Raw genomic sequence first — 21,730 nt, 5'->3', positions numbered from 1 at the left:
TAGTTACAAGAAAACCAGGATGAAATTGAAAACATGATGAACGCCATTTTCAAGGGTGTCTTTGTTCATCGATATCGGTAGGTTACTTTTTAATTTAATCTCTGATACATTCCAGTAAGATAAACCTGGGTGGATTCATCAGTTGCTCTGTGTTTTTTCTCAGTGATGCGATTGCAGAGATCCGGGCAATCTGCATAGAGGAGATCGGCGTGTGGATGAAAATGTACAGCGATGCTTTTCTTAATGACAGCTATCTTAAATATGTGGGCTGGACCATGCACGACAAGGTGAGTGATCGGGTATTTTCTTTGTAAAAGGTTGTCTGTTTTAATCACACCACATTCCCGAACTGGATCATAATTCTTTGTTTCTCTCTTCATTTCTCCATCTTAGCAAGGTGAGGTGCGTCTCAAATGTCTCACGGCACTCCAGGGTCTGTATTATAACCGCGAGCTCAATGCCAAGCTGGAGCTCTTCACCAGCCGTTTCAAGGTGAGAGAACCATCTGGAGCTACTTCTCATCCAAAACACAGAAATAACTTGCTGGAAGTAGTGTAATTGTTTTAAGCTCAAATTAAAGGGGTCATATGGTGCTAATTCGTGTTTTTCTGTGTATTTGGTGTATTTTAAGTTGCCAATGCATGTATTAGACGCGTACAATAATAAAAATGAAAGTGTCGGAACAAAATATGCATTCTATCTAAGAGCGAATGCTCACCCACACCTGCTTGAAACGCTTCGTGTAACCACACCCCCACAAATCTACATCAGTTAATGGTGTGATTTGACTAAGACCGTCCAAATGTACACGCAAGTAAGGTGGGCGTACCTGTCAGTACAATTGCTTTGGAGCCTGATGTTCCAAATATGGTAAGAGGCGTTACATTTCCGTCACACTCTTGCAGTATTCGACCAATCACTGCTCACTGGTTGACTATCCAATCATAGCACACCTAGCTTTTCAGAGAGGCAGGGCAAAGAGGAGATAAAAACATGCACAGTATGTGGAAAATACAGCGTTTATGAACCTTAAATTGTGTATATACATTGCATTAAATCTAAAACATACAATAATGTTCGTTTTAGCCGTGTCACATGACCCTTTTAAAAGCCTCAAATTTATTATCTGTTTTAAATACCGGAGTTTTTCTTTCTTCAGGACCGCATTGTGTCCATGACACTAGACAAGGAGTATGACGTCGCAGTGCAAGCAATAAAACTGCTGACGCTGGTGTTACAGTACGTATCGAATACACCCTTAACATTCCTCTTTTCTAGAAACACCACAGACTGTATGACTGTGTGCTAATATGCGGTTGTCGGTCTGTTTTACAGTAGCAGTGATGAAGTTCTGACTGCAGAAGACTGTGAGAGCGTCTATCATCTAGTGTACTCAGCCCACCGACCTGTCGCCGTGGCAGCTGGAGAGTTTCTCTTTAAGAAGTGAGTCGCATACTTCTGGCTTCATGTTTTGTTTCCTATAAAGTTGGAAAGGAAGCTTGGCAGAGAAACAAGAAAGTAAGAAAAGTGAAAAAAGTAAAGTCAAATATGGAGAAACAGGGACAGAGTACTACCTAGTAGGGCATAACCTGCATTAAACCCAGAATGTTCTTTTCATGTGTCTGACCCGAAATGCAAGGCAAAATATGATCAAATGATCCACTGTAGCCATCAATTGAGAAGTTGAGCCATTAGATTTAATGTATTCGCTCGAATAGCTGTTAATCTTTAACTTTGTTGACAGACTTTTCAGCCATCGAGACCCAGAGGATGACAGCATGCCCAAAAGAAGAGGCAGACAGAGCATGAATGCCAATCTCATCAAAACCGCTGTCTTTTTCTTCCTGGAGAGTGAGGTGAGCCAACATCAATGTCGAAGTCTGCATGAAATCAAAAATTCCAATTCAAATTGATTTACACAGTGTAGCAGTATTCATTATAAATGATTTATCCGTGCAGATTATTCTTATTTTTTATTAATTTGCAGTTGTAATTTTAAATCAAAAACGTTAACCTCCTCCCCCCTCGAAACGACCTCTCTTCACTTCTGGTCACGAGGAATGGCAAACTGGATTACAAATCTGACTCTATTTTGTTAGCAACACCCAACTTTTAACAATCTTATCAGTACTCTATGAACGAAATCAAGTCCCGGCCTACATTTTTTCTCATTTCAGAAATTGGTTCGTTCGGATACAAGTCTTTATATGGAAGAAAAAACTATCGCTACTTCCGTATCATGCCGAATTTGAAACTGTGCTTAGTGTTGTTTAGGGGTGTGAAGAGACACAAGACTGGGTTCTTTTATTTGAAATCCTCAGTGATGAAATGTATAAAGAAAAATAGTATTTTATTCACCTTAAAATCACAAAATGCAAATAAATGTAAGCATTTTAAAATCAATGTTCTTTATGAAACAAATTTCTATTTTAATTAATTATATTATGCAGTAGTAAACACTATATAAACACTGCAAAATGTTTTGTCACAAACTTAACTGACAGGCAAGTAATTGCACAAAAATTATGCTTTCTGTTTTCTTTACATGCGCAGCTTTTAGTAAAGCTCTGTGGTTGTTTTCGCTAAAATCATGCTAAAATCACACTTTTAATCATAAAACCACAAACACCCAGCATGTTGTACGCTTAAATTGGGTGTGTAAGGGGAAAGCGATCATATCATGCTGTCAATCCTCCTTCCTCCACTGACTGAACCCTCATTTTTCATTGTAGCCAGAGAGAAAGAGTTAAATAAACACATTGTTATATCCTTACATTGCAAACATGTAAGATAAAGACAGATTTGTTTGTGAATGTTTTAAAAGTCTGCATGAAACGGAAGTAGCGATTGTCTTTTTTTCCATATTGTGACATATACTTGAGTGAAACGACTTTGAAATGAGAATAAAATATTGGGCGGGACTTGACTTCATCCACCGACAACTGATTGGATCGTTAAAAGGTGAATGATTTGAATACCAGTTTGCAATCTGTCAGTCACTGCAGCCCCGCCCTTGCTCTATTCCTCGTGACCAGAAGTGAAGAGAGGTCGTTTCGAATGGGGAAGGAGGTTAAAGTTTTTAATTGAAGATTTCAATTGCAATTTTTTTATAATGGTGCGCATGGATAAATAATTTACAATAAATACCAACCCACCACTGTGTCAAACAATTAGAAAAATCATCTTTAAACTATGCCGACTTTGAAATAACGTAATGTGAACATGCAATTGGCATACTTGTGGTACAGCAGGCTGTTGTTTAGCCATGCGAATGACTCTCCCAATGCGCTGCTCACACCGCAAACCACCGTAAACACTAGAAAAGAATGAGAGATGCACAAGAATGTTTAGACCCATCTGACTATTGTGTGAAAACTGTGGAAAGCAGCGCCGCGGGATGGAAAATCACTAGGGGTGGGAGAAAAATCTATGAATCGCGGTTCAGTCTTCTAGTGTTTCAAGTCGATTCACAAATTTAAAAAACATAGATTTTAAATGTTATAAGTAAATATAATAACGTGATGTCATCGGAACAAAAAGGCGGAAGTCAACCGCGAGAGAGGTGCAGGTCCCGGTCCAGTTAGAAAGCGCACACCTTACGCAGAGATACAGCGGAGCATACACGAGCAGTACAGAAAGAGAAAACCTTTCAGCCCCATTGTACTAAACTTTAATATATACACTTATTTTTATGTCTGACAACAGAAAATTGGAATGAGAATGGCTTTTTTTGGCACTCGGTTGTATTAAAATACAATATGTGACAGTTCAAAGACTGTTTCCGAAAGTGCCAACACTAGTCTGACTGTGAGCGCAAATGCGACTTAATGAAGTTTTTTGTATGCTAATTAGTACGACAAGAATGTGTTCTGAATTGAATCGTGACCCTAAGAATCGATTCTGAATCGATCGTGAGGGACCAAACGATTCCCACCTCTAAAAATCACGTTGTCTATAAATGGCTGGACCGGTCACTGTAGCTCACAGCACGCATATACTTCATTCAGTTATTAGCATGTTTTGTACAGTATTGAAAACAATTCGCACCACAACTAAACATGCACTCGCCCAAAAGCTCGCAGGTTAAATTTAGGGAGCATGTGCAAAATCCCTGCACTTTTGATCCCTGCACTCCAAGCCAATAACAATAGCTGTGAGGATATCTTGTTCTCACAAGACCAGTCTGACAAACGCTGTTTCAAAGCGTGTTTGCTCTTACTTGTGTGCACCAACACTAGGGGTGTGACAAGATCTTGTGTTACTAGATCTCGACAACATGATGTGTTAGTTAGCAAATCATCTGGGAATGTGGGCGGGACATATTGCGGCTCTACCTCGCGCCAGTCCAAGGGATGCCAGCTGTGCTGTATATTAGTGGCCATCAGACAATTAGCTTCATTTTTCTACAGTGGAAGTATATTGGGGCGTGTTCGTCTTTTTTACGGACTGTAGAATGATAATTGTAATTTGTTACACATTTAGAAGTAATATGCTTTGATTTTCAGCTTCACGAGCATGCTGCCTACCTAGTGGACAGCATGTGGGACTGTGCAGCAGAGATCCTGAAAGACTGGGAGTGCATGATCAGTCTACTTCTGGATGAGCCTCTTCCTGGAGAGGAAGGTCTGAACACATCACAAAATTCTGTTATAATATGTAGCAAATCTTATTGTCAGAGACACACAAATGTTAGAGTTGTTTTTAGAGTGATTATTTATCTGCGTTTGTGTTTTCCAGCTCTGACAGACAGACAGGAGACGGCTCTCATAGAGATCATGCTGTGTACCATCCGTCAGGCTGCAGAGTGTCATCCTCCTGTGGGCAGAGGCACGGGCAAGAGAGTAAGACCTCACACAGACACACACACACATACAGATGGGCCTGTGATGACACCGTTCCCAATTATCACTGGATCTCATTTCAGGTTCTCACAGCAAAGGAGAAGAAATCTCAGCTTGATGACCGGACGAGAATGACAGAGATTTTTTCCACAGCACTGCCAGCTTTACTTGCAAAGGTTAAACACTGAACCCTTCTATAAGTAAAGGTGTAAAATTAGATTAGGTTTGTCATACATCACCGTTAACGCTTATTCAACTTTATTTTTGACAGTATTGTGTTGATGCAGAGAAATTGACTAACCTTCTCCAGCTGCCGCAGTTCTTTGATCTTGAAATCTATACCACAGGCCGTTTGGAAAAGGTCTGTACCATCACTTGTTTGAATACATCTGGTTCACGTACGGTGAAGGAAAAACATTATGTGCAATACATTGACTGAGTAGCATGTGAAAGAAAGCCTGTTGTTTACTCTGGCAGCACCTGGATGCATTGTTACGACAAATCAGAGAGATTGTTGAGAAGCACACGGACACAGATGTCCTCGAGGCCTGCTCCAAAACCTACCACGCGCTCTGCAACGAGGAGTTCACTATCTTCAACCGGGTGGATATCGCCCGCAGCCAGCTCCTGGATGAGTTAGTGGACAAGTTCAACAGGCTTCTAGAGGATTTCTTGCAGGAGGTGAGAATAGTGGGCGGGGCTTATTGATGCTCTTTGACGTGGCATAGGGACAACAGAGAATATTTGCTCTCTACCGCACTGTTATGCTGTATTGTCTGGTTTGACTAGCTGTCCAAAAACAACTATTATCTTTGATGATCAATTATATTTTCTTTCTTTAACATATTTAAGTTTTATTTTCTTTGCTGTCCAGGCGTTAATGCGATCATGCCATAATTTGTAGTATTACATATATCTCTGTACATAGACACTGAATTTGACTACATTCGCTTTATGCTTTCACGATATAAAAGATATCATTGGTCTCATGTGCATCTTCTGTCTTTACAGGGTGAAGATCCAGATGAAGATGATGCTTACCAAGTTCTGTCTACTCTGAAGAGGATCACTGCTTTCCACAAGTAAGAGCTTCAGTCTCGCCTTTCTCTAGGCCATAAAGGTCATGTGCAAATCATGATATCCTGCTGTTTTTGTTGCAGTGCTCATGACCTCTCCAACTGGGACCTCTTCACCAGCAACTACAGGTTACTGAACACTGGGATTGAAAACGGTGACATGCCTGAGCAGGTATTTGTTATAAGCCATCATATGCTGCATGTGTATATCAAAGAAAAATTTGTGAAGGGGAAGCGTGACGTATTTATTTGAGTGACCTCATGGATTTCAAATTGACAAAATTGATCAGATAGTCAGGTGGGACTATCTGTGTCGCCAAGCAATGGATGATGAATAGTGCGATTTTGAATGGGTTCTGCTAGTGGTATAAAAAGGGCTCCTTTTACGTTTGCTGTTTAATTTTACTTTCTCTCTTCTTTGTTTCAGATTGTTATTCACGCTCTGCAATGCACACATTATGTCATCCTCTGGCACCTAGCCAAGGTCTCTGAAGGCAATTCTAAAAAGGTAGCTTCCTTATTTTTGTTTACCTTCTGCTTTCATATGTGTGCATTCCTGTTTGGTCTTATTTGCTGTGCTTTGTTGAATGTCAATATTGCATTTGTGCTCTATAGGAGGATATGGTGACTCTGAGGAAGCAAATGAGGGCATTTTGTCTCATGTGCCAGCGTTACCTTACAAGCGTCAACACCGCCGTCAAAGAGCAGGTCTGTATCGTATAGATCTCCCTCACGCCGAACAAACTTTCTAGAAACACGCTGTACCTGACTCTGTGTTCTCCTGCAGGCCTTCACCATCCTATGTGACCTGCTGCTGATCTTTAGCCATCAGATCATCTCAGGGGGCAGAGATGCTCTGGAGCCCTTAATACACACACCTGAGGCATCCTTGCAGTCTGAGCTTCTCAGTTTCATTCTGGACCACGTGTTCATTGACCAGGATGACGACAACAACAGCGCAGGTGGTCTATCATTGCTAATCACTTTTAGCTGGAGCTAAAAGGCTTTGTTGAATGGATTGACATTTAGTGGCCCTGGCTTTTTGATGTCAAATAGTCACGCAAAGAAAATGGGCTTGAGATGCGCTTAAGGGATTAAAGCCTCCAGCATTATTTAATTGTGATATTTGCGGAGTTTTTGTGCAAATAGATTGAGAGGTTTAAAATAAGGGGATGGACCTGTTGCATCTTCCTTCATGTGCTGTCAAGAAGCAGTGTTCCTAAGTGGCCACTAGAGGGCAAACATGTGACTTTTCAGTTCAAGGATGTAATAAGAATTATATAAAAAAAAAAAAACTAAACTAAAACACATTTCCATAGTCAATAAAATAATTATCACGTAAATAATCGACTTAAAATACATCATTTTTGATTAACAGCATATTAACAAATCCAAAACCTTTCTAGCAATAGTAAAGATAACACAAGACATACATGAGAGAAGTTGATGTTATAATGATGACGATTTAACATTTAAGACGTTATAAATATTTTATAATATAAAGTCCTTTTAAGCAGTTGTAAAATATTAAAATAAATGTAAAACCTAATAAAAGAAAAGAATATAAACCGAATCTTTGAGTCAACACAAGAACATTTTAACATTTTAAACTGTAATGACTCTTATTCAGGGTACTTGTACTAATATTGTTAAGCTGCATTTGTATATGCTGTCTTGTTGTTTAATTAATTTATATTTTCCATTTTTGAGCAGATGGGCAGCAGGATGATGAAGCAGGAAAAATCGAAGCTTTGCACAAGAGGAGAAACCTGCTGGCAGCATACTGCAAACTTATTATTTACAACGTAGTTGAGATGAACACTGGTGCAGATATATTTAAGCAATACATGAGGGTGAGTCTCTTCATTCTTGAACTGATTTTACACATGCACAGATTTCTCTAATACGATTCTTTCTTTCTATCTAGTATTACAATGACTATGGTGATATCATCAAGGAAACCATGAGTAAGACAAGACAGATCGACAAAATCCAGTGTGCAAAGACTCTCATTCTCAGTTTACAGCAGGTCAGTCTATGATGATGAAACCGATTACACACTTCTAAGTCTTTTCACACAAATAAGGGCTGCAGGATTCACTTCTTACACAACTCTGTTCCACAAAACAGCACGTTTTATTTTTATGTCCACATTTGATGTGTTTACAAAAAATTAATATCTATCTTAAAATAATCTGGGAAATATAGTAGTTTTCAGCTATAATGTCATTCCATGACCGTTATAAATGATTGCAAATGTCAGCACAACCTTAAATCGGCTCTCTGTTTCTGTTATTTTTCATGACTGGATTGTAAACGGTTTCTTCCTCTGCTGTGTGTAGCTATTCAATGAAATGCTGTCAGATCTGGGTCCCAGCTTTGACCGGTCAGCCTCGTCTTTCTGTGGCATTAAAGAGCTCGCTCGCCGTTTCTCTCTGACCTTCGGCCTGGATCAGGTCAAGACCAGAGATGCCATTGCCATGTTACATAAGTGAGCCTCTTTACTATGAAAAAATAATGATTTTCTATGATAGTGTGCTGATTTAACCCATTGCTCTGTGTTTTAAGGGACGGTATCGAGTTTGCGTTCAAAGAGCCGAATCCTCAAGGTGAGGGATATCCCCCACTTCACCTGGCATTTTTGGATATTCTCAGCGAGTTCTCATCCAAACTTATGCGGCAGGACAAGCGGACTGTGTAAGCAATCTTTGCCGAGCTTTGACAATATTGACAATATAACCTTAAAGCTTCCAGTTTGTTTTATTATATAATGTGTATGGTGAATACAATTTGAATACCAATTAGTTTGGTCATATTCAGAGTGCATGTAAATCAGATGGATGTAATGTTGGTTTTCTCTCTTCCTCTGTGTGTGAAGCCACATGTATTTGGAGCGCTTCATGACGTTTCAGATGGCCCTGCAGAGGGAAGACTGCTGGCTGCCGCTCATCTCCTACAGGAACTCACTGCAGGCAGGTGGAGATGACGACACCATGTCTGTAATCAGTGGCATCAGCAGTCGCGGATCCTCTGTCAGGAGCAAAAAGGCTAAACCTGCCACCGCTAAGAGGAAAATACCAGAAGGTAATACTGTGATTGACACATGAACCTTTAATATATTACCGTCCCTTGATTGGTTACCCATTAATAATGTTGTTCTATTCTTTCTGTCCTGGCACAGAGGAAAGCAGTAGCAGCAGCACTGATATGTGGATGAACCGCGAACAGAGCATGCCGACGCCCGTCATGATGCCATCACCCCACCTCACGTCCACCGTCATGAGAGAGCCCAAACGTCTGCGGCCCGAGGAGAGCTACATGGGAGTGTACACCATGACCCCCGATCAGCAACAGCAGCACACGCACCCTCCCACTCTACAGCCACAACATCATCAAACAACCATGGACTACAAGTAAGCCAATCATTACTGCAGTGAGCTGGTGAGCTTGTGGTTTGGTGAGGAACGTCTAGTGAGGTTTGCTGTTATTGTGTTGTGTAGCACACAGGTCACTTGGATGCTTGCACAGAGACAGCAGCAAGAGGAGGTGGCCAGACAGCATCAGGAGAGAGTCATGAACTACGCTAAATTAAGAACCAACCTTCAGCATGCCATGTAAGAGACATCCAATTCGAAATGTACCCTTTGGCTAGATTTCAGCTCTCTATAAGGGGTCATATTCTTATTTTTATTGATTGCAGAGCAAAATTTTGTAAAGGTGATCTTCCATTGATGCATTTATTTGTGATGTCACAAAATCACTCATTTTACATACAGCACTGCATTTTGTAATTGTTTACTATTATATTGCTCTCATGCTTGCAGTCGACGAGGGACGGGCCTAATGGAGGATGATGAGGAACCTATTGTGGAAGATGTGATGATGTCATCGGAAGGCCGAATCGAGGATCTTAATGAAGGCATGGACTTTGACACCATGGATATTGATCTGGTAATTGTCGAATGTCTTTAATATTCATTGTTGTGATTGTCAGTAGGCATTATGTTATTCTGTTGATCTCTGGGATGTTGTTTCTGCCTAAAAATAAATAAAAGCTTTTTAATAGAACTTATATTCTATCTGCTCTTTTGCAGCCCCCATCGAAGAACCGGCGAGAGCGATCAGAACTGAAGCCCGACTTTTTCGACCCTTCCTCCATCATGGACGAGTCTGTAAGAAGCACTCATTTCCTGGGTTATGACGCTTTTCAGCGGTAATGGGGACTCGTTCACTTTAAGGACGTGAAAGGGAGACCACCACTAGATGGCACTAGCAGGAGTGATTTCAGATTTAAGAATTGCCGTTGTGCTAACAAAAGAGAGGGAAAGCATTATACTACTAATCTGGACTGATGATGAAATTGAAACGATTGTTTGGTAACCTTAAACACTGAACTGAATTTGAACATTTTCTCTTGTAGGTCCTGGGAGTGCCCATGTTTTAAGATTAAAATTGGAGGAGTGTGAAGAGAAGAGACATTTTGTGCGAATTCAGATCGATTCTCTAAAGAGAATTAAGTTCAATGGAGCGATTGGCATCCAAATCGGCTTGTACCATTGACGCTTACTAAAACAGAAAGGAAAGCGGAGCAATTTTAAAGTCTTTGCGATCATTGTGTGGGCTTTCCTTGATCGGTAGATACTGAAAAGCATGGAATCCCAGACTGTCCTTAGCCATACATGAGTACATTATCGAAATAACTGTGAAATAATTATATGTATAGTTATACGTATTATTTTTTCACAGTTGAACGCCATTATGTTTGAAGAAACATATGTGAGATCTCTTAGATTTGTGGTATTTCTTGAAATTTAGGGGTGAATGCATCTTTTTTAACTTAAATACAACTTTGTTATGTATAGCCCTTTTGTAATAGTGAGTAATCTGGTGTAAAGTAGTAATTTATAAGCAGGTTTTTGCTCATCATAGTGAGTATTGATATATATTTTATTCTTATCTAATATGTGAAATGGAGAAGAACCTCCAGGTCTTTATATCTAGTATTTAGTTTCCTTTTTCTCCTCTCGAAAAAATCATGACATCCAATATAAAGGGTAAATCGAAAATCACACTGGGCCGGATTAATTGCTGCCTTTGGTGCACGATTGGCGTAATTTTTAATGACATGATCGGTGATTGGTACATGCTAAACCACCATTCAGTAGTCCTGTTGCACGTGTTGCACCGACAAAATCATTTTTCGTGCCAACTGCCCTAGTAAATCAGGCTCTCGGCCACTCTGTGGAGATGCACAGAAAGACTATAATTCTTCCACTGGGTCACAAGGCTTATCCAAAGAATAGATCTGCTCGCTTGTCCCTCTAAAATCTTAAGATCAAGATGAGGAAATCTCTCCAGTAGTGCCATTGTGTCGTCTCTGATAAAACCTGGAGTTAGTGTAGTATGTCTGGTGGAGATTTTCTTCCCCTGATTAGAGCTATGTAGACGTCTACATTTAAATCAAATTATATATAAATATATAAATTGGTGCTGATTTTATAACTGTGCTGTTTTTGTTTTTTAACTCCAAGCTCGAGTTAAAAGGTTTTGGAAATGTATAAGAACATGTCAAAACATAAGATTGTGTAGCCATGCAGCAAGTAAAGTTTTGAAATATTTTATATTTTTTCTTTCCTTTTTTGTGTGTATTGTTTGGATTTGTTTTTTTCTTAAGAGGTTTTTAGGTTTTCACTTCTTTCCTTACTGTAAATTGGATTGGTTTAAATTTATGGACTGAACTATTCCACTCAGCTCTAAGCTTTTTCCCAATATGAAATATTCAATATGTAACGTAACATCATGTGAGATCTTTAATGTTACAGCATTGCATTCGGCAGCTTTATTAAGCTTAACTAATACATTAATTTATATGACAGACATGTGCATTTTGTCTGGGGTATAGTTTTAATCATTCCATGTCTTGGCCTTAAATCATTGTTTTATAAAGAAAAAACAGAAGGTGGTTGTCAAACAGAAATCTTCCATGTTTTAACTTTTATGTGAGGATTTATATTGGATTCCTTTTGTATGAGAAAAGGAAGAGTGTATTTCTGCAATGGCATGAGTGTACTTATTTAAAAGAAGGTGTGCAGACAGAGTTTTGGGTTTTTGAAAGTAAATGCCCTCGGGGCAAAACTGTCTTCTGTTCCTCACCACTACATTAAAACTGCTGAATAGATTGTGTAAATATACATGCATTTAAACGTAAAGCTTAATTTTCTAGTGCTTTTTCTGTTAACATTTAAGCATATTATCACTTCCCCCTGTTCAGAGATATAAACTCATGCATAACCGTTTCCTGTCCTCTGTTATCCACTGTAATGTTTCTGATTTGTACCTGTCTGGAGACAGTAAGTTTTTGAATAAAAGTAAACAAATCATTTTCGTGTTCTATGTTGTTTGTTTTCAAGTGTTTTGCATAATAAATCTTGTAGACTATTCAAGAATTATAGTTAAAGGCCTCCATTGTCAAGTCAAGTCAAGTAAAGTAAAGAAATACAATATTATTTCGCTGTTTAAAGAGAAACTGGCATTCATTTATTATAGACAATCCCGCTTTTTAGTGTTTCGTTATTGTCTAACATTTAAAGTAATATTTCCTGTAGCTCAGTGGTAAGGTTGTGGGTTCGAGCCCAGGGTATTGCAAATGCCTATGTAAAAATGTATAGGATAAAGCAATGTAAGTCGCTTTGGATAAAAGCGTCTGCCAAATGCCTAAATGTAAATGTAAGTATTTTTAAAGTGTGCCCTCAAATGCAATAGGGCATTCTGTAGTTTTGCCCAAAATGCTTTGAAAATGGGATAAATGGACCTCGACGTCAGTTGCATTGCATACCAGACAGTAAATGCAGCCTGCGTGACCAGAAATGACGTGTCACACGTTCTCTCACCTGATTGGTTTAAAGTTATTTTCATCAAATTCTTTGCAATGTCATTGGACAAGACAATTACATCTCGGCGATTGGGCGGTGTTACCATTTCAAAATTTCAGCGGGCGTGAATGGCTTGTTGTTGATGTCCGTGTTTTTAAAAGTTTCGCTCGTGTGTGTTTAAGAGTTTCTGTTCTTTTAAAATAGATTTGTCGCGTTCGCTATTAACCATGTCTTTCTCGAGAGCGCCATTAAAGAGATTCAACGAGCATATTGGTAAGTGTTGGAAGCTCATTGTATAATGTTGAGTGTATCGTGTGCTCTCACACGCCGTTTCATGACTGAAATGTGGTCATTAAATTAAGAATATATCTTTTTAACAACTTTTGAAAATGGCGTAGAGGTATCTTGCTATGCTAACGTAAATTCATACAATATTGATTCGTGTTGTCGTTTCCTTTAATGGGCTGCAGAGCACTGAATCCCATACTGACCAACATAATAAAATGGAAGTTTATTTACTTAATTCCTTACAACATAGCAAGTTGAAGACATTTTTAACATAATGTCAACTTTCTCGGGTGAATGTCTGTTTACCTAAACATCTTTTACCAGTAAATTATTATTATTATTAGACGTTTATCGATCCATTATCCCCAGTTTGTTCGTCAGTTCTCCTCATGTTGTGTATATGTGGTTATATTTCTCCTCAGGTTGTGTATATGTGGTTATATTTCTCCTCAGGTTGTGTATATGTGGTTATATTTCTCCTCAGGTTGTGTATATGTGGTTATATTTCTCCTCAGGTTGTGCTCCACCACCTGGTAGCTATGAGGTAATATCTGGCGAGCTGAAAGGAGCTGTGTCATTTCTCAAAGCTGAGCGCTTTAAACAAGCTTCCAAAAGTGAGGGCAGATTTTATAATTATACACTTATAAGTATAATGAGTGTGGATAGTTTTCATTTATTTTTCTCTGAAAATGTTTATAACCAGAGTTACCTCCACCATCACCATCAAATGAAGTGCTGATGTCTCCAGTACGAAGGACCATGTCTGTCGATGGATTGGTGAGGTTTTTAATGTTATATATACATTTATTGTTATTATATACATATATTTTCCATATGTAGAAAGCCAATAGCAGTCATATTAAGTTATACGATTCCTCCCATTCGTTTACCTGAGTGATCCATCCTCCTTATTTTGGCCATCGTGAATATTTGCTCTGTTACCTTATTCATAATTTGCTTTCTTGGTTTTTCTCATGTAGGCTGATGGATTCCAAAGTTCCAAAAAGGATAAAATAAGTTTCTCACTTGAGATGAAACATCGGATGCTACTAGAGAAAGAGGTAGATGCATAAAAACTCTTGTAAATTTGTGTCCTTAGGACCCAATACATTTCTGTTGCCTTCTTTCTTAACCACGACTGTCTGGATCATAGATCCGTTCCTTGGTGCAGCAGAGAGGAGAGCAGGACCGAAGGCTGCTGACCTTTGAGGAAGAGATAAAGAAGTTTGAGTCCAAACTGTTGGTGGCTATCAGGGAGAAGACCGGTCTGGCTGCCAATGTGGCTTCTCTCGAGAGGCAGCTTGCAGAGCTAAAGAAAGCCAATGAGTTCCTGAAGACCAAGGTGAGCCTTTCTCTGTCATTGTAGACTGTTAAGTGATTACAGAAGAACGCCTTAGCAAGCTTGTTGTGTTTTCTTTCATAGGTTTCTGCTGATAGTTCTAAAAAGAAAATTAATGCTCTTACTATGGAGCTCATTGAGGCCAAAAACAAACTGGATGCTAAAGACAAGGTACGTCTCTGTTGCGATGGCGTTCCTATTTAATATTTCCTCGGATTTTGCTGACACGGACCCTTCAGATCGCAGCCAAAGTGATGCTCCTTCTGCTTGATGATGTGCATTCATAATGAGCAGTTCAGTAATGTGATGGTGACTTTACAAATTTGTGACATCAGCTCTTGAACCTTGTCAACAGGAGCTGAGCTTCCTGCAGATCAGCTCAGAGGGTAAAGTAAAGGTCTTGGAAACCGATCTGGAAGCTGCCAAAACAACTTTTAAAGTTCTACAGGAAAGAAACCAGGATCTTGGTGAGTAACATGGTGTATCCTACATCAGAGTTTAACCAAAACTTTTTTTAGGAGCACCTACAACTGAAGGTGTTATTTTTGAGAAAGTAAAATGAATGTGGCAGCTTATAACGTGCACAAAGAATTGTAAAGCTTAATAATATTATCTTATTTTTTTCTTCTTTAGCAAAAAGCACATATTAAATAAAATATTTAAGATATCAATTGATTACTGTACATACAGGAGATTTATAAAGGAAGTTGCACGTTTGTCTCATTTGAACTTTGTGTCCTGACATTGTAACCAATGTCAAAAACTGAGGTCAAGACCGCCACCAATTAGATTCTGATGTGCTATGTTGTTTACAGTAATTTCTAGGAATGCGACCAACAAAAGAGGGAGAACAGAGGTGACATCTCAACCAAATATTTATTTATTAGCCATAGAAGCAACGTAAACCAAAACCTAAACTCAGCGAGAGGAAAGTACATTCTAATGGTAGCACAAAATATCAGAACACTGGCCTGGATCCTCCGGCATGGCACAGCTGTCAAAACGCCATGCGATCCCCCAAAGCAATGCCACAAAGTATCGTTCATCCTGCCTCCAAGTGTCTGTTATGCCTGCCACACACCCTCAAAACGACACCTGAAACACACACTTGCAGTGGCACAGCCTAAGCTGGAACATCCCCTCAAAACCTGAAAGAAAAAAAAACATTTAAGAGAGTTGCCAGAACGCCCTGCATGACACTTAAGGCTTGTTCTTTTGCCTCTTTTGTGAAATGAATTTGAGTTAAACTTCTTAAATGCTTTATGGTTGTAACAGGTCACCCACTTACAATTTAGTGATGTTCAAATACTTTGCAAGTTAGTTTGACCAAAGTATTAAAAAAACTAATTCAAATAGTGAGTTTGTGAACGACCAAATATCACTAGTCCCACAGGCTTTCATTTCACAGGATAAAAAATTAAAGAAGCCCTAAAAGTGACATGTGACCTCAACACTGTCCATATCTGCAATTGGTCATTCAAACATATGCTCAAGCAGGAAATAGGAGAAACTACACACCTCAGCTTTAGCTGGTTTTTGCTTATTTTTTTCAGAGGATCTTCATCAAGAGACAAAATCCCAAAATGAGCAAATTGAAAATGAAATGGACAAATTGCATAGTAAGTGTGCACGGTAAGATCTGTGTTTATTTTTTGATGTCATTTAGAGCTACGTCTCACTCAGATTCCTCTTCTTTCACAAATTAAAGCCATAATCCAGGAGCTGAGGGAGGAGATCAAGGTCCTGCAGGGTTACCTGGACTCTGCAAATGAAGAGATTCAGGTATTGGTCTGGTCAACAGAATCGGACTCTAAGCCAGTTGACATTTACTTACTGCTTAGCTAGAATCATCAGTCTTTGAAGTGCTGCTTGGTTTGAGATAAGCTGTCTGTCTCACTCTCCAATGTCAAAGGATTTGCGGATTAAGCTGCAGGACAAATCCACCGCTGAGCTCTGCGTCTCTGATCCTCAAGAGAACCTCAGGTTAGAACCGTGTGTATGGTTTCATATTGTTGTTGCCACAGTAAGGGGGGGCGTCGGTGTTTGTGGCCTCATCTGAGTCTTCCTGGCCTGTACAGTGATGTGAAGCAGAGGCTGGAGAAATGTGGCGGTGAGCTGGAGGTGAAGGAGGAGGAGCTACAGAGGTGTCAGCAGGAGCTGCTGGGCTCACAGAAGGCTCTTGAGAAGAAGGAGAGCGAGATGGAGGAGCATGTGAAGGAGCTGCAGGCATCTCGGGTAACACTGAAAGAGCTGGAGAAGCAGATGCAGCAGGGAGCTCAGGATCTCGAGGAGTCTCGCAGTATGGTGAGACAGCAAGAACAGGAGCTAGCCCGCGTGAAGGAGGTCCTGAGGAGGACAGAGGAGGAGCTGGATCAGCGTGTGGCACTCATGAGTGAGCGATGCTTGGTGCTGGAGGAAGAAAGAGGTTTGTTGCATAAAGTCTTCTTTTATTCCCTCTCTGCATGTCCTTTCTTTGAATAGACACTTAATGAATGTCTGAGGTTTGCTTTGATCATTTGATTCTCATATTAGTGTGGATTGTAAAGGTTCACACAACACTGTAATGCATTAATATGTAGGGACTACTACACACAGAAAAAGGGTCAGAATGGGAATAGAAAATGGTGACAAGAAAACAAAATAGTATGTGTTTGGTTGGGGTGAAAACAATTGACAAACATACATTGACTTTGATTGAAAACACTTTAGAACAGCTATTTACTGTGCATTGTAATTTACAGCCCGGACACAGGAGGAGGGACTGAGAAGAGTACAGGAGCTGAAGGCAGATATAAGCTCACTGGAGGCGAGCATGAAGACTGACATGGAGGCACATGAAAAGCTAAAGGAGGAACATTCTGCGTCAACAAAACAACTGGAAGATGAAAAGGTATGTGGAGTATGTTAAGCCTCTATACACTTCGAGCGAATTTCATTTTTGTTCTTTGCTAGAGTGAAAAAAATATTTTGAATGGACTGAGTGACTATATTCCAACACTCCTTTCTTTATTTTTTTATCAAATGCAAAGACTTTACCAATTCATTCGTATTCGCCTCACTAATTCATCGCCACTGTTTTCGCTACATCCTTTTAATGTTTAAAAAAAATATTTTATTTTGCAAAAATCTGAGTTTTGTTTCTTTTCAGACAAAAGGCATTTCCTGAATCTCTGCCATGCAACTTCATAAGCCTGTGTATTTATTTTGCTCGCATCTTACCGTTTCATTAGTTATGTTGTTCTGTGTCTAACCTGGAACCACATAAACTGAAAAATCCCCATTTTAACAAAGGTGTAGCCCTGCAACAGAACAATCCTCCCTATTACCGGACAGACTGAAGTTTTCTGGAACGTTTGCTGCAGTGAACTAGTTTGTTTTGGCCAGATTTTGTTCAAAATTACGCCTATAATCACATACTTTTTATTTTAACCTTGTTTAAAATATCTTTGGTATTAAAGAATTCCCTTGAATATGAATGAAGAACAGAAAATGGATGGATGGATGAATGAAGAACAACCTATTTTTCATATTTCAAACTCTTTTGAGCCATATTGATATGTAAAAACACTTGATCTTTTCATGCTGCATCTGCGATAGTTGAGAGGAGGAGCTTTCAGAAGTTTCAATGGAATATCCCAGTTTTTCTCCTAAAATGCTACTTTGGGATTGTTGTTGGACTCTCCAATGAACATTACTGTGTTCACAGATCTTTTGATTTAAAGACTCTCTGATTGACTTGATATGGATTAGGCTAATGTCTCTTAAACTAATCTAATGTGTCTTGCTCCAGGCACACAGCAGCTCCCTAGCCAGCATGCTAGAGCATTTAAAAGATCAGACCGAGACTGAGAGAAGACAGCTGGGTGAGGAGCTGGAGGATGCGCTCTCGGAGCTCTCAGAGCTGGAGAAACAGGAACAGCACAGCGAGGAGGTCATCCAGGGCCTCACACAGAAGAACCAGACACTGGAGCAAGACCTGAACAATACCAGTACTGAGTTAGAGAGGTGAGAACTGCTGGTTCCTGCTTTAGATCAATCGTGCTTTAGTTTCTTTGGTGACTGAGTGTTGGTCTTTCCTTCAACAGGAAATGTGCTGAGATGCAGGCTTTAGGAGATGCTCATGTGATTGCAATGAAGAAACTAGAAGAGGATCACCGAAACTGTCTTGCTAAGCTTGGAGGCATGGCCACTGACCTCGAGAGGTAAGCACAGATTGTTTTTAACCCTTGTGTGTTGTTTGGGACTGTGGAACTTGTTTTCAGTGTTTACTTAAAATTATGTGATTTTGTTTTCAACTCTAGATATTTATATTTATTCAAGATGAACACGCTTAAAATACCTAAAATATAGGTTTTTAGTTTTTTAATGAACACCATAAGGGTTACATAAATGTGACCTTGCCTGTGAAAGCCCAGCTAAAGTTTTCTTTTAATTAGATCCAACATAATATAATGAACATTTTGTGAAAATAAAATCTGTATAGCTTTAATATTGACTAAGGTCAAGTCATGACTGATATCAGACTTTGATGCTCCTGGTTTTGCGGTAAAATCATTATTATAAGTTTACCATGAGAATGGGCATACGGGATACTTTCCTTTAATGTAATTGATAAATATCAGTTTTTTTTATCCTTGTAGCACAAGACAATCTTTGGGTAAACAGAAGGACCATGCTGAGGCTCAAGTCCTTCACCTGGAGAAAGAGATGATGGAACTCAAGCAGCAGTTGCAGGATGAACAGCAGAAACTTATAAACGTCCACCAAATGCAGAATAACCAGCAAGAGGAGTATACTAGGTCAGTACCCTGCCTAGGTCACTGCTAAGGCCGGACTAAGAAAAACATTTTCAAGTATTGCACTTCTTATAAATTTAATATACCATATCAACCTTCAGCAGTTTGCTTTGTGCTAATTTGTTGGCAAAAATCCAACCGAGTCACCTACAGCACTCTTGTGAAACAGAATGTATCTGATTGTGTTGCTGTGCCACAGGATACTTTTGGAGGTTCAAACTAAACTGGCTCAGAGAGAGGATGAGTCGAGACAAGCAGCAGAGGCCCAGCATGAAGAGCTGAGTCGCCTGCAGGCGGAGGTGGAGCAGGAGAGAGGAGACCGACAGCAGGCTGAGGACCAACTGGAGAGAGAGATGAAGAGGAGAGAGTCGATGGAGGGCCATTCGGTAGAAGCCAGCAGACTGCAGGGCCGCGTTGAGGAGCTCACAGAGGAGTTAACAGAGCTGCACAGGCAGGTGGAGGAGGAAAGAGCCAAAGCTCAACGTCACGTCGAGGAATGGCAGCAGGAGAGACAGCAGCTATTCAGACAGGTGGAGGAGGAGAGAGAGAACTTGCGCAGAGAGCTGACAGAAGCAGAGATGCAGAGGTGAGCGGCTCAGATGAACCCAATAGTGTTCCATTGTGTTCTTATACAGTTTTGTGTATTTGATTGGTGTCATCATCTGTTCTCCCCCAGCAAGTGTAACGCAGAGACCGATCACTGGAGAGAGTTGTACGAAGAGCTCTCTGCTAAAGTAAAACCGTTTCAGGTCAGCAAATAGCGTTTTAAAGAGAATGTGTTTCTTTAATCTGTAATGACATGATGTATAACATATGATGGTTCAGAAATGCATTCTGTGCCAAAGGCATCATCTTTTCTCATCTGCTTGTTGTTTTCAGGAACAGCTGGACAGGTTCGCAGCAGAGAGGAATGCCTTACTCAATGAGAAAGGTGCCACCCAGGCAGAGTTGAACAAGCTAGCCGACGCTTACGCCAATCTGATGGGCCATCAAAACCAGCGCCAGAAGATCAGACACATGGTCAAGCTCAAAGAGGAGAACTTGGAGCTCAAACAAGTAGGGCTCATGTTTCTTTAGTCTATGCTGTGGTTTGTTGTCATTTGTTTTAATTGGTCAGATTGGTTTTCTTGTTGGAGAGCCCACCGTGTCTGTTTGGTTGTGTGTTATGCAGGAAGTTTCCAAGCTAAGGGCACAGGTTGGGAAACAGAAGCAAGAGTTTGATCGGCTCAAGTCCACACAGCCGTCTTGTAGATTTGACCCTAGCAAGGCTTTTAAACATGAGCAGAAAGAAAACCAGCAGCCCACCTCAGCTCTTACACCGGGTGAAGACTCTTCAACCTTACTGAAGTCATGATGTAATGTTGCATCATTAATTGCTATAATGTCCATAAATCCATAAATAATAAATCTTTCTTTTCTCGTCTGTGTTTCCCAGGAAACAGAAAATTGTATTAAACATCGCTTGGTAGACTACTTCTCTGGAGTGACCGTGGTCTGTGGAAGATTTTTACATTTACCACAGTGACAGTGGGTAAAATACACAAGTGTGTTCGTTGATCTTATTTATGTATGTGTGTGTGTGTGTGTTGATGTAATGCTTATGTATGTTTCACGTTTCCCCTTATTTGTCTGTTGGACTAGAATTCACTTAAATTTTCTTATCTCATTTTGTTTAACACTGGGTATGTTATTATCTTAAATGTTCTTTAATAAGTTTAAAGTTAACACACTCTTTGTCAAAGAAACAAAGAGTTCAGAACTTGTTCAATATGTTTAGTTTAATTTGTTTGTGTACTCGTTTGTCTTTTTGTGAGACTCTGTTGTTGTGACTTTGTGTTTTTGAGTTTTATTTTTTTTATTTTTTATGTCTGTACTGATCTTCAAAACTAAAATCCTCCTGAAATTTTAATCTTGTAAAAATTTAGTCAATCTTTATTGAAATAAAACACTATCTTACTTTTCTTGGTCTTGGTTTATTTATTTTTTAGATGCTATAAAAACCCTACTGAATTGTACTAAGTGATAGATCTTCCCCAAAAGTCATTTATTCACTCATGTCATTCAAACCCTGTATATTACTCTTTCTTTTTCAACTTAAGATATTTTGAGAAGTGTTGATCGCCAACAAGCCTTTGTGTGTTTGTGGAAGAAAGCCATGAGGGGTTCTGAGGGTGGATAGGTAAAATAAATTTTGTTTTTGGCTGAACTTTTTCTTGTAACGTCTGATCAGTTTGAATTGTAAATCAAGAATGCAGCAGAAGAGGGTGCTAGAGCACCACAAAAGAATCACATCACTATCTGTCAATTGCCCCTTCTAAAGCCTATTTTCCCTCCTATTGCTTGTTACTAGTCATTATGCTCCTATTGTATAAAGGCTTGCTTTAAAATGCAATATAGTGGGAAGTTGGCAAATATAGTAATTTATTAGCACACCACGTAGCATTCATGCTTGTTCACGCCAGATGGTGGATGGGACGGCGCATGTGACAGCATCGTTCCGCAATATATCACCTTCTCT

At 39.6% G+C, this 21,730-nt stretch overlaps 2 protein-coding genes across 4 annotated transcripts in view; both read left to right on the top strand.

Annotated features, from left to right (window-relative positions):
- Window positions 1-12,297, top strand: part of stag2b (STAG2 cohesin complex component b) — a 28,582-nt gene extending 16,285 nt beyond the window's left edge. For 2 of the 3 annotated variants that reach the window (XM_056769072.1, XM_056769071.1), the window contains 25 exons: window positions 4-77; window positions 164-287; window positions 394-492; window positions 1,160-1,239; window positions 1,336-1,443; window positions 1,745-1,856; window positions 4,506-4,623; window positions 4,738-4,841; window positions 4,925-5,017; window positions 5,113-5,202; window positions 5,319-5,522; window positions 5,853-5,923; window positions 6,002-6,089; window positions 6,345-6,425; window positions 6,533-6,625; window positions 6,705-6,879; window positions 7,631-7,770; window positions 7,845-7,946; window positions 8,260-8,408; window positions 8,486-8,614; window positions 8,796-9,001; window positions 9,099-9,330; window positions 9,418-9,531; window positions 9,742-9,868; window positions 10,012-12,297. In XM_056769072.1, coding sequence (XP_056625050.1) covers window positions 4-77; window positions 164-287; window positions 394-492; window positions 1,160-1,239; window positions 1,336-1,443; window positions 1,745-1,856; window positions 4,506-4,623; window positions 4,738-4,841; window positions 4,925-5,017; window positions 5,113-5,202; window positions 5,319-5,522; window positions 5,853-5,923; window positions 6,002-6,089; window positions 6,345-6,425; window positions 6,533-6,625; window positions 6,705-6,879; window positions 7,631-7,770; window positions 7,845-7,946; window positions 8,260-8,408; window positions 8,486-8,614; window positions 8,796-9,001; window positions 9,099-9,330; window positions 9,418-9,531; window positions 9,742-9,868; window positions 10,012-10,134 — 3,036 coding nt within the window. In that variant the 3' untranslated portion in view covers window positions 10,135-12,297. The remainder of the gene's footprint in view (window positions 1-3; window positions 78-163; window positions 288-393; window positions 493-1,159; window positions 1,240-1,335; window positions 1,444-1,744; window positions 1,857-4,505; window positions 4,624-4,737; window positions 4,842-4,924; window positions 5,018-5,112; window positions 5,203-5,318; window positions 5,523-5,852; window positions 5,924-6,001; window positions 6,090-6,344; window positions 6,426-6,532; window positions 6,626-6,704; window positions 6,880-7,630; window positions 7,771-7,844; window positions 7,947-8,259; window positions 8,409-8,485; window positions 8,615-8,795; window positions 9,002-9,098; window positions 9,331-9,417; window positions 9,532-9,741; window positions 9,869-10,011) is intronic. The other variant, XM_056769073.1, reaches the window with a different exon arrangement.
- A 598-nt stretch (window positions 12,298-12,895) lies between these two features.
- Window positions 12,896-21,173, top strand: hmmr (hyaluronan-mediated motility receptor (RHAMM)). Its single transcript, XM_056769669.1, has 20 exons — window positions 12,896-13,062; window positions 13,593-13,691; window positions 13,781-13,854; window positions 14,058-14,138; window positions 14,231-14,419; window positions 14,501-14,587; window positions 14,772-14,883; window positions 15,970-16,035; window positions 16,125-16,198; window positions 16,329-16,399; window positions 16,495-16,841; window positions 17,158-17,306; window positions 18,207-18,421; window positions 18,502-18,618; window positions 19,057-19,215; window positions 19,412-19,798; window positions 19,889-19,961; window positions 20,092-20,268; window positions 20,384-20,534; window positions 20,648-21,173. The coding sequence occupies exons 1-20, from the start codon at window positions 13,017-13,019 to the stop codon at window positions 20,665-20,667; spliced, it is 2,694 nt and encodes an 897-aa protein (XP_056625647.1). The 5' UTR covers window positions 12,896-13,016; the 3' UTR covers window positions 20,668-21,173.
- The last annotated feature ends 557 nt before the right edge of the window (window positions 21,174-21,730 follow it).

This window comes from Triplophysa dalaica, chromosome 16, assembly GCF_015846415.1.
Source record: "Triplophysa dalaica isolate WHDGS20190420 chromosome 16, ASM1584641v1, whole genome shotgun sequence".
NCBI lineage: Eukaryota > Metazoa > Chordata > Actinopteri > Cypriniformes > Nemacheilidae > Triplophysa > Triplophysa dalaica.
The sequence above is the reverse complement of the archived record's forward strand: the minus strand, read 5'-3'. Positions and strand labels throughout refer to the sequence as shown.

Excerpts from the sequence above, each read along its gene's own strand:
- hmmr (XM_056769669.1), top strand. The coding sequence starts at position 13,017 with ATGTCTTTCTCGAGAGCGCCATTAAAGAGATTCAACGAGCATATTG. Across the intron at positions 14,420-14,500 it reads ATGAGTTCCTGAAGACCAAG|GTTTCTGCTGATAGTTCTAA; the intron begins GTGAGCCTTTCT and ends TTTCTTTCATAG. Across the intron at positions 20,535-20,647 it reads CACCTCAGCTCTTACACCGG|GAAACAGAAAATTGTATTAA; the intron begins GTGAAGACTCTT and ends TGTGTTTCCCAG.